This window comes from Paramormyrops kingsleyae, chromosome 17, assembly GCF_048594095.1.
Source record: "Paramormyrops kingsleyae isolate MSU_618 chromosome 17, PKINGS_0.4, whole genome shotgun sequence".
Lineage (NCBI taxonomy): Eukaryota > Metazoa > Chordata > Actinopteri > Osteoglossiformes > Mormyridae > Paramormyrops > Paramormyrops kingsleyae.
The window spans coordinates 10,689,067-10,701,556 of NC_132813.1; the positions used below are offsets into that span (position 1 = coordinate 10,689,067).

Below are 12,490 nucleotides of genomic sequence, written 5' to 3' on the forward strand. Positions count from 1 at the left end.
AGAGATACTGGACCATGAAGAGAAACCAGAGCAGTGTTTTCCAACACGGTCCTTGGGGACCCACAGAAGGTCCACATTTTTGCTCCCTCCCAGCTCCCGGTAGCAAAAACATGGACTGTGAGGGTCCCCGAGGAACGGGTTGGGAAACACTGAACCAGAGACATTTAGACCACTTACACAAGCACACAAGCAGGCACACACAAGCACAAATATGCGACGGTTGGTGCAAAACATACAAGGGTCCTCACGAAGAATCTGGAATCCACATGTACGAGCACAATAACATCATTTAAATACAGGAGCGGGATCGCTGGCTTGCATTGCAGCGTCAGACACACCCCGTGATTATGAAAGACCCGAGAGACGACGACACAGAAGGGGATGTGCAGCAAGGAGAACCTTTACCTTCTGCGTCCAGCATCTTGGGAATGTCCAGGTACTTCTCAGCCACTTCAAAAGCGTTGTTTAGATTCGTCACTGGATCATCCTGACGAGGAGGATCAAACACACGCTCTGCTCTGACCAACAACTCAGCAGGCAAGATTCACTTGTTGTTGGACAAACTTGATATTTTCGGCACTATGTGCAGCACGGGGAAAAAAAACAGCCGTATACCAACCTTCCTCAGCTTCTCATAGTCTATCAAGTCGGGTCGGTGTCTGTGGATCAGGGCATTGAAGGCCAGGCCATCCTTCCAGCTGTCAACCAGGGCGAGAAGGAGAGGTCAGAGATCACGCAGAAGTGCCACACAAACAGAGCCAATTTACTCAAATGAGCAGAATCAGCTCTGGAGACACACAGTACTGCTACCTTTGAAGTAGTTACTTTACTGAAGAAGCAGATACCATAATTAAGAGTAAGCATATGACCTAGACTACCTTAAGGTCCATAGCAAACGTTCTCTAAAACTATACATCCATAGTGTAAAGTTGTATGAAGCACAATGAACAATGCAGAGAGACCCCTAAGGGTTACAGTGACCTTCAGGCACCGTTCGCAAGGAGTATGTCACTTCCTCCACACCAAAACCACACCTGATGTGGAAGTTCTGCACGTTGACGTTCTTGTAGGGTGCAGTTTTCCTCTGGCACCACAGCAAGAGGCCCTCCTTCGCAGAAGTCTCTGGTGGAAGCAGGAAGAGGCAGTGGTTGGCTTTTTCCGTTTTAATTTATCATAAGTTTAGACGGTAAGACGTAATTCTAGGGGAAAAAAAAACAAATCTGCATCTCCTTGCACGGCATGCTGGGAACTCACCCTCCACGGAGATGTCCTGGATTGCGAAGCGCAGGATGATGGTCCAAATCATTCCCAGGGTCATCTTGATATTGCCGTCCACAATTTCTGGAGGGGAAAAAAAAAAAGGCTGACACTTAGAGAGAGACTAGGAGGAAAAGTGCACAACCCAAACCAGACATCTAGCACTTAAACGCTTGGTTCTTGCGTCTCCGTATTGCGCGGCGATATGAAGGCTGCATTTGACTTGTGAAGAGCCTCACGCCTGAGGCCTTGACCCGTGCTGCGTTCGAGATCCCCTGTCACCCTGTGACTGCTACGCCATTAAGGTCACAGACCCTGAAACTGGGCTTGCCGGCCTGACAAAGCAAATCTGCCGATTGCACTGCGTCCAGCAGCAAGCGTGAGAGGTGGTGGGAACAGAAGCTTTTCACTGGGGCTGAGCTCATCCCCCAGAAGCCCCAAGCGCAGATCCCCCCACCCCCCACTATAGACACAGTTCAACCCAGATGCCTGGTATTACAATTACAAAACCACTGCCAGAAAATAAACATTATTAACAATTGCTCCCTCACATCCATGTTATTTCCATTAGTTAACCTTTCCACAGTGTAGGGTAGGGAGGAATGAGATTGGAGGTGGTTCATGCAGAAGGAGTTGGGTAATTTCTCACGATAGCCCTGAAAATGTCAGCCTGTCTGATTGGCTGACACAGGCTGCCCCCCCCAGCCACCCCCATTTGACTTTCGGGAGCCTTGTGTAACATGACGAGTAATTGACGAGGCATAATGTAAATTTTGCTGCTACAATGCATGACTTGTGTGTCTATGCACATGGACCAAGCATGGGGCACTACTTCATAGAAAGGGCAACTTAAAATAGAGGAGTGTGCATATAAACACGCGTGTGCGTGACAGCAGGCGGGGAGGCCTGCCTGGCGTGAAACCTCACCCTCAGCGCCGATGGACACCAGCTTCACTCCCTTGCTGGCGATGAAGTCCAGGGCTTTGTTGACGTTGTTGATCTTGTGGACCCTCATCTTGCCTCGCTCTGGCTTGGGTAACCGCTCACCTGGAGGTGTGACCCAAACAAACACGCTGGAGCTCACATAAGGCCTGATATGACACTCAAGCTGAACTTGAGCAAGATTAGTCAAGGTTTACTGGACCAAAGGGAATGAAGGAAAAAATCCATTCTGCATCAGTCAGCTGTGAGTTATATATAAAACATATAAAACATCAAAACAATATCATTCAGAGGCAGGACATCTGCCTAAAATATCAGATGCATGCTGTAAGCACAGAGGAGTATTCATTTCCATAAACATAGCTGAATCCTTTTAAGTGTCTTCTCTTTTTTGACAGGAAATGCAAGACCTTGCTGCCCATATATGCAGGAATTATTTTTAGTTTCAAATCTGTACCTCTATAAATCCATGAATTAGTTCAACAACTTTAATTCATGAACAAACATTACAGTATATCACTACATATAACTACTATTGACGGAGTGACGCACTGAGAAACACTGTCAGGGTACAGGTAGGTTTTTGGATTCGGGGGGGGGGGGGGGGGGGGGGGGGGGTCGTGACAATACCTGAGATGACCTCCAGGAGCAGCATGAGTTTGAGGCCATCCCTGAAGTCCTCCTCGATGTTCTCGATCTGTGTCCCCGCTTTCCTCAGGTGCGAGTTGCACCAGGCTGTGAACGTCTGTAAAGAATGGGGGGGGGGGGGGAACACCACTGTGAGTTGGCTGCTCCAGAGGCACAAACATTCACATGCTGAGCCAAAATGGCTCAACGGAAAAGTGCATCTTCGCTCTGCCGGACGTTTCCGAGGAGACCCTGAACTTGGTGGCTGGAAGTAGATGGGGAGCCCCGGATGTCCTGCTGATGTTCTGCTGATGTTCCACAGGAATGGCTGAGGGAAAGGCCCATTGTGACAGCGACGCTCCATTGACAGCTAGCCAGCTATGCTTCTAGCGATGACCGCCGAAATATTCCGGCTTCCCACTACGTCTCCTCCCTAATCTCCCCCACCCACCACAAGATCTGCTCACTCTTCAACACGGCATCCCCCTAAAGCCCCACCACCGTCCAACCTACCCCCCCCCCTTCCCCCGACACACTGCCTCTTGCGCCCCCCAGCCTCAGGATTGTACATTACCTCCTGAGTCTTGGGCGCAAACATTTTGATTGCGGACAGGGCCGGCGGTCCGATGTGGCACAAAGGCTCCATTGAGAGGGCGGCATAATGAAGGCTTTCACCCCAAAGACCCGAGGGAAGTGGGGCACCCACATGCATTCACCTCCAGCCCCCCCCCGCCCCCCACATCACACTCGAGCCTCACTCTGGCGCTGGCACCAGGGGCTACGCCAAAACAATGCCCCCTGTTCTCTTGTACCTATTCAGCCAGCAACATGCATTCAGGCAAACTTCCCAAGAAACTTCCCTACCGTCCATCACATCCCAGCCTGGATATACCGTCTACACGGTATATCCACAGCTACCCAAAGAGAATCTCCGAAAATTAACACCAAGAACCAGATCGCGTCGGACATCAAACTCTACCAAACTGCCGTCCAAGCATTCCAGGGCTGTGATGTAATCCGACGGTGGAGGAACACTCTCCACTCACTGGGCAACACGGCCGGGTAAATGTATCAAAGCCACAATGCCACATTATTTCAGGCCCGCGGGGCCTGAGAGGCGAGGTGACGCCCCGCGACTAAGAGGGGAACGCCGGGACCGCTGAGGGGCACCGGGGGGAGGAGATGATTAACAGTCCACATGGCTCCAATGGCCAATGCCTCCCTGGGTGCAGAAGGAACCCCACAGACACATAGGAGGACATCATCTCTGACAGCCACATCACACACTAAACATGTGATGAGTCCGAGTCAGTCTCCTGTAAAACTAGCTCTATACCTGAGGCTAGATGACGACTCAGGTGTGGCACAATGGAGGGCTGGTTTGTACTGACAAAACGAAAGCCAGATTAACATTTCGCACCTTCATCGTTTCCTAGGTAACCTCCAGAGTGGCCCAAATATGATTTTCGTACAAATATTTTTCTTTTTCCTCCACTTTTTTCATATTGGACATGCATGTGTGTCGCAATTTCCTTTCTACAATGACAACCTGCTTTGAAAACAGCAAAGTAGTAGAGGAGACTGAGCAGTGAGCTTGTCATTCCGAGACCGACGTTACTGGTGCTCTCACAAGCCCACGAGGAAATGAGACAGCGGACCAGAGTGCGAGAGACTCACAGGGCGTGGGATTGGTCCACATTGTCCACTGGGAGAGAGGTGAACAAACACCTGTGAGCACGAGCTTGCGGCGCCCCGGTGATGTAATCTGATGTGAACGAAACCCTCGGGGATGGGCTTGGAGGGGGCGGGAGCTCCGCACAGGGGGAGGAGCTAGGGAGGGGCCTGGTTACATCAGGAGATGTGCAGAGCCTTTACAGGAACTGCCAGATCACTCCGTATTGACATGTGACAGGAGCCGCTCCTTTGGCAGGAATGTTACAGGGAAGCTGGTCACCTCAGCGCCTCTTCCTACGCAGGGAGGCAGCCGGGTGTGGCTGCAAAGGTATTCTCACAGGGAACTGATATACGGACACACAAAGCCAGATGTTGCACAACTGTACGACATTCCGCGGATGGCTGCGAAGTGGTTTGGCGCCCCAGCCCTTGCTAACGCCGGACACTCCCCAATACCCTCTCGCGGGAGATCTCACCAGTGCACGCTCACGAGTTTCCACGCCACGACATTCCCAAGAGGCGCTGAAATGAGGCAACGTGACGACAGTCACACGCACCGAGCGACCCGCTTCAGCGGCCAAGCGTAGGAAAGCCATCAAAGCCCCCCCACCAATTACAGACCACATGCAGATGAAGACAGTCTCCTCCAGCCCCGATAGGCCAACACGAAGAACAGGGGCAAGCTTTTTTGGGGCGGGGGTAGTGTGCTGAGTAAGTGTCCCATAAGCATTACGGCTCATTTAAATCCGTGTTACAGGCCAAGCTGATATAAATATTTGTCCCCAATACAATACAGGTTTTAAGAAGCTAAGAAATTCCCATAACAGGTAATACTGGCTGTTAGAATTTTATATTAGATACCAATAATCTTCAACAATGCATCACTTTTGGTCAAACTTTTTGTGTGATGTAATTTTTCATTCCCAGTTGATCACCAACACCTCGTCCATGAACGTATGATTGTGGTTTGCCGAGCCTTTTCGGGACTCTGCCGTCTCGTGATTGTATATCTAGGTCTCCCTCTATTCCCACCCTCCCCTCTGGATAGTCAGGGTGAGGATGCTTTTTGTTTGTTTTTTTGTACTCTTTTGATCTGTTTCTACATGAATTTCTGGTTTATCTGTCTCTCGCCTTGTCAATGTCCCACAGCAAATACCACGCGTGGCTAAACGAATTTCCCCTGGTCTTTACCATATATGACTAAACACACACACACACACACACACACACACACACACACGCACACCAGACTCTAACACTTAGCATTCTCTCCAGTAAGGTCTCTCATGGTCAAAGCAATGTTATCGGTGCGTTAATGGTGAGTCATCCACCAATGCTGACAAATTTGCCAGACCATAATAATCAGCCAAATGATTTAATCTGTTGATCACTAGTTAGGGGGGGGGGCATTTCACATTGACCCCAATGCTAAAAGCTAGAGAATGTTTTCCCATCCTTCTCTGACCAGGTTTTAAATTAGCTGAAAGCTAACCTGGACTCTCCAGTGGCGGCAGTGAACACAGTTGAGCGAGTGCTCACTGGCGTGGGTGATCGCGTCTACTGGGGGGGGTAAGCGAAAGCCCACAGGAAGACATGCGCGTTACTGATGCGGCAGGCCAGCTACAACTCATTCTCCACCTCCACCCCTCACCCAAATAGCAGCACCATAAAACCACAAGGATGCTTATTCTTAGAATAGGGTCACAAAATTAACATGCCCGAGTGAGCGGCGCGGGTCAGCCGTCGAGAGTCTCCCCCAGGGCTATGGGTGGGAAGCCCAACACAGGCCTGCGCCTCGCTCTCGCCGGCTTTCCGGTGAAGCTGCTAAACTTCTGACAATGTAGAACACAGCCACAGTTCACACCTTATACTCTATATATGAAAAGATACAGACAGTGACGGGACGTGACAGGAGGAGCGAGATTCAGGCTCCGTCCCGCAGAGGCTACCGGACATCACAGGACATTTCCACGTCTGCACACAGTAGCCGCGAAGGTGCAAATCATGCGAGATCTTCGGCAAAACAGTAGAAGAATGAAGCGTTTGTACTTTTCAGCACTGTAAGCAGCACCTACAGTGACAGTTGGGTGGAAAAACAGCTCCATACTAGTCAAAAATAGTGTCTCACGGTGCAGCCGTTTATATTATTAATGGCTTGGAAGGGGAGTCACCATTTCTACAGAGTTCACACCTACAGAATAATTCCTCAAATGACAGTGACTTTCTGTCTGTCCTTTAGTTAGGAAAGAAAAGTGCTGATGTGCCCATGACCCAGGGCTGGAAGATGGCTGCAAGTAATGGTTTCACACCCTGGTAATATCGACAGGTTCTTGCATTCTGCTTCATTTTCTCATGACATTCTTGCAAGATGAAAAGACACGTCAAAAAAAAAAGACAACAGCTCACACGGGGCGGGGGTTTGATGGCCCTGGTCTGCTATGTTGCTTTGGGGGTTTTCACTGACACAGCCCAGAGACCGTCCCCCACTTTACAGGTAGTCCATTCCAGGGAACTGGATTTTCGAGTGTTCAGGGGAAGGGGGGGGGGGGTGCCAGGACAAAAAGTAGACCAATCACGCAAAAAAAAGTTAACCTTTAGCTAAGAGTTAATGGTTAACTTTTTGAATCAGGTCTTAGGGTTGCGTGCAGCAATGCAGAGGTCGTCTGTGAAACTTTGCTGCACGAAAAAACAAAACCACCTTCCCGCCAGATGTTCACAGACCTGATCCACTTATGAGAAGGACCCATGCTACACTCTAATTTCCAGTAGTGAAAGGAAAACTAAAAAAAGTTACTCCGAAGCACATGCGGCGATGGACCCACCTCGGACCAGCCTGTGGCCCCCAGAGGCCCCAGTCATCTCATTTATTTATGCCGCTTCCTGCCTTTGTGAGCATTGGTGCCGGCAGTCAGGACCAGGTTACCAAACACGAGCACCGTGAAGTTAACCCCTCGCGGGTCACCTGGGGTGTCGGGTTACGGGGCACAGAGAGGGACAGTGTGATCCTGCACCAACAGCGCGCCGCTTCACATCCGATAACGAGCCGGGGGCCCGCGCCACTGCAGTGCCAGAAACTTGCGGATCGCGCACATGCCAGTGCTGTCCATAAGTATGAATGTACTCACATTATCAATGCATTCCAGTATCGGGCTTATTAATCTACAAACCGAACGCTTTTGTCATATTCCCCGACTGACAGCTCTGGCGCCCCGAGTCCACACCTTAGGAGGATGTGCTTCTGGAATGACGACGAGGAAATGGGAGGTAGAGAGAAACCTATGAGAAGAATGAACAGCACCACATCTCGCTATGGGAGGCATCCTGAGAATGCGGACCCCCGCCCCCCACCGCACCCAGAGAGGCCATGAGCTCATTCTGAGGTGTGGCCGAGCGCCAGATGCTGAGGAAGCCAGGGGGGCAGCCTGCAGGTGCCAAAAGGGGAAACGGAATGCAAATTGGGCTCACTAGAAGTATTTCCCCATTATAGAAAACCGGAATTTAACAAGGAATGCATTCGCAACAATATTCATGCCCCGATTAAGACACGGCAACTATCGCAACCTCGTCGGTTCCCATCCTGTTTTCTCTTCTGACCACAAAAAGCCTCTGAGCATCAATCAGCAAAACTAATGAACTTCCTCTTGCTACAGACAGGAAGAAAAAGGGCTGAAATTGAAGTAGCCAATTCGGGACGTCCTTCTATGGTAAAGTAGGAAGTATTTGTCATGGATAGAAAAAAAGGGAGCCTATCAATATGCAAAATTTCTTTCTTCCACCTCACGATCAACAAATAGCTGAATACAGAGTGTAAGAATGAACGTGCAAGAAGAGCAATGCCGTAACTACACCTTGTCATTTCAACATCGATAATTAATCCGGCTTAACCCTTCTGCCACAAGTCATGAAATTACATTCACATGCCTCTTTAAAAATATCGCGTCGCATTCTGGGCAACGTGGGTTGCATGAAACGCCGGGTCAGCTGCAAGATTTTATATATAAACTTAGGTGTCATACACGGGTAGCTCATAGACCACAAGTCATCCGCAATACGGTCTCAGACATGTGAATATCACAGCAGGCTCATCTGCAGAGATCTCACAAGCTGCAAGCACTGCCTACGATTGGCCGAGACTAATGGCCACTGTGCTGGTGGTGGTTCTAGGGCTGAAGCTGAAGCATGCATCAGCTTCGGTATTTGCAGTTTCAAGACACCGAGCCAGTAAACAAGTCATCCGCTGGGTGCTTGGAGGATCATCCCCACCGCTGTTCGACGGCACAGGAAGAGAGCAGACCTAAGATGCCGTCAACTCCCCGCACCCCCAGGAAATGCTTCCTCGTGGTATTCGGCAACCCCCCCCCCCCCCCCGAAGGCTTTCAAAAAATGCTGAATGTAAACCAAACACCAGCCACCAGGAAGACAGATTAGGCTAAATAAGCCATTCCCATCCATTTGGCAAAGACATTGTGGGGGTGGATTTGACTTTTCCTGCTCAACCGTCATTCATCATCTACGTTCCTAACTTTCGGTGTTCGTGCAAAATGCAGATACAGACACGCCGTATTCGCCAGAAAATACGAGCGAGAAATTTCAACACATGTGAATGGGTGGAATGCAAAAGTCAGACTATTAAAAGCTGCCTTTTCTTGAAATAGTCTCGAAGTCCCCCTTCTACTTAGAAAAAGGCTGGCCAGGAGGTAAAGAGGCCGAAATGCCGATAAAGCGCAGGAGGACGGACTGCTGGGGAGACGTCTACCAGCAAGAGTAACTGAAGACCTATCAGGAGCATTCGGGTCCACGCCCGGAACAGGCAGAAGAATGAAAAGTCCTTCCAAGAAAAATATAGACCCATTCACTATTGCCACATGGAAAGGAGGCAAAAGCAGAGCTAATCACTCCCATTCTAAGATATCCTTAAAGCGTGACATCAGAGAAAGGCAGGTCTCCAGTTATCTACGACAGCACATTAAATGACTGCTCTACCCTTAGTGGCGTGCCTCGATGACATCAGGGCACGCTATGTAACGCCCGGGCAAACAGAGGCAGGGCACGGGAAGCTGACGTCGGCGTTCACGGTCCAGCGGCAGCTAATTTCAGATGTGCGTATTTAATATCTGATCCTGGTGGCTTTCCTCATGAGCGTTCCTGAGAATATGAACATTACCTACAGCACTTAACACGCTCTTTGTGACTAGCGATGCACTATGCAGTGAAAGATAGAGAACATACTTGACATATACAAACCTGTTTGGGTATAGAGCACGACAATAAGGTATTGAAGACTACTCAACTTCCCCCAAGGCAAACCGCAACCCTAACTGTCCATGTACAACCACAAAACAGCCAGAAAAAGCACAACCACACTAATAATCACACACACACGCTCCCTAATGTTGGGAATCAGTAAACAGTCTCAAACACCAAATTGACCGGTAACTGCTATTGGTCTATATTGGTCTATTGAGCAAACAGAATTAAAAAGTAAAACAAGTGGCACTGATTTAAACAGGTAAAAAAAAAAAAATAATAATAAATTCTTTAGTGAAACTGGTCACAGAATTTATGCAATACAAACTCAACTAAAGGCTTTAATGACACACACCCTGCATTCAAAATGGACATACTTCTATATAAATAATTGTGTGATGACACAAAGAGCTACACAGAATGGTAAGGCAAGGCTGAATTTTCAAGTATTGACTTGGACTAAACATTCACTGTGGTTTTATTTCACATATAATATCCCTTCTGGCACTGTACGTAAACAAACAGCTACCCAAAACTGACCCAGGTCAATGCAATATAAATTTCCTCTCACACCAGGATTGTAAATCACTAGGTGAGAGACAATTACTGAGTCCTCTTATCGGAGTAGTTGCTGGTACATAGGTCTATAGAGGATGAATGGGAGCACTGGGCCACCACCATAGTTCTACCACATCTGCTCCCCCATCATATAAAGCTCCACACACAGACAGTATACAGGCCAAAAGGTTCAACCACTGCTTGCATTGCTCAACTTCAAAGGGTCAGACACTGGAGAAATCGAGAGCAAATCTAAAGCCTTAAGCTCACCCTCTATGACCATCGACTCTAGTTTTAGGAGGAGGATCCTCAAGCCATTCAAGTTACAGGAGAATGCATTTGAATGGGCACAAATGTGCAGATATATCCATACCTGTGCATTAAATACTTTCAGATCAAAAACCCAGGGGTGTAGATTTGGGGATGGACGATATTGACAAGTCCCTACCAAAACAGTATGAGTATCATGTCAGGGGGGGGATTCGAGGCTGACTGGTCCCTAACAGTGTTGAAACCAAGCCTGCGCCCTTGCAAAAACCTTTTTAGAATTCAAGACGAGCAAAAACGGGGAAAATAAATCAATCATCGGACGATGTGAGCATCCCGTGTCACTACGAAACCAAAAAGGAGCACGACCTCTGTATCACCGGCCTTCATTTTTCACATTCCTAGCACAGCACGGCCCGAATGTCTCAATTTGCCACACGTTCCTTAACATTCTCAAAGTTTAACGTATATGGTATTACAGCGGCACCAACAATTTGCTGTGACGAGCGCATCACAGAATTTATTCCAGCAATTTGGTAACCGTTCGACTTAAGCACCTACCGTCTCTAAGCTAAATTTAAATGGCCACGCGTATCAATTTACTGCCCATGTGATATATATCTCAAATATCATAATAGTACTTTTTGTTAATGTAAGCCACACAAAGAGTTTTTTTTTTTCCCCCAAAAGTGTGGAGACCATGAAGAGAAAAATGGAAAAGAAGGATTGAGGACTGAAGAAAAGGGAGAGTAGAGTACAATGTGACTAAACGAGAAAGGCCGGCCGGCCCAGTTGCCAGCATTGTCATACTAACGGCCTCTTCCTGTCCCTCGCAGTCTCGCGCACACTTTACCTTATAAGGAAACGTGCTTGGCTGGCGGCTGTCACTATGGCGATGACGAAGGGCCTACAAGGTGCAGACCGCCCACAAAAGTGGCTCCTGAGCACCTGCTCACAGACACACCCATTTCTCCGACTGGCAGGCAGAGGGGGAAAAAACAAACCTGACTCCTACCATCTAATTTAATTATAAAAGCGTTAATTTACAGTACAATTATGTTTGTTTATTCAAAGGGAAGGAATGTGTACTTCCAGACTCCTTGGAGGGGGTTCTTCCAGTCAGGAAGTGAGCCAGCGGAGTGATTTCTGTGTATCTAAAGTCCTTAAAAAAAGAAAAATCCACTACAGCTGTCAAAGAAAGCGACGGCAAAAAAAAAAAAATCGCCCCGCCCTGCGGAGTCCAAAGTTCAGGTCCGTGCCAGAGGGCGACAACTCAAGCCAGTAGGCAATAACCAGCTGCCAAGGGAGAGAGGAAAGTCGACTTGAACACCACCTGGAAGCAAACTGGTTTTACTTACTGGTTTAGGGAGCGCGACAACACAACCCCCCCCCCCCCCAGTACAGGCTTTGCTTTACAGCGGGCACTTGAAACCGAGGCTTTGTTGGAGGGAGTAAGGTGTAAGATGTGGGCTTTGAAGAAACGGGGCCATAAAATCAGAGACGTCCTGCAGACTCATTTGATCCTTCGTATTTCCGGTTAGGATACGCACCCCCACCACCGGCATTCCTGAGTAAGACCTTTGTGATTCAATGTTCACACAAATTCTGCTTTATTACATGTATAAAACTATCCAAGGCTAAACGTGATGCTGGATTGCACATCCCACACACCCAAGATAAAGAACATTATCATCAGAAACCACATATATGAAACACGGATGAGAACATTCTTTAACAAACCTGTATAAATTCCAGCAAAATACTTTGGGCTGTAACAGAACACTACATGACTATCAATCACATCTTCATAAGGTTTATTTTCGTTTGAACAGAATACGAAAGATGCCACGCTGGAACCTGGACCACAGTATAGAAAGTATCTCTGGTGTTTGACTGCTACGGCCATAGACGTAGTGAT

General features: G+C 48.4%; 1 protein-coding gene across 5 annotated transcripts in view; it reads right to left on the minus strand.

Moving 5' to 3' along the window:
• actn4 (actinin, alpha 4) overlaps positions 1-12,490 on the minus strand; it is a 34,200-nt gene that overhangs the window by 13,969 nt on the left and 7,741 nt on the right. For all 5 annotated transcript variants that reach the window (XM_023812083.2, XM_023812081.2, XM_023812082.2 and 2 more), the window contains exons 2-7: positions 2,830-2,944; positions 2,185-2,304; positions 1,255-1,341; positions 1,035-1,122; positions 620-698; positions 406-487 (exon numbers count right to left, since the gene is read on the minus strand). In XM_023812083.2, the coding sequence (XP_023667851.1) occupies positions 406-487; positions 620-698; positions 1,035-1,122; positions 1,255-1,341; positions 2,185-2,304; positions 2,830-2,944 (571 nt within the window). The remainder of the gene's footprint in view (positions 1-405; positions 488-619; positions 699-1,034; positions 1,123-1,254; positions 1,342-2,184; positions 2,305-2,829; positions 2,945-12,490) is intronic.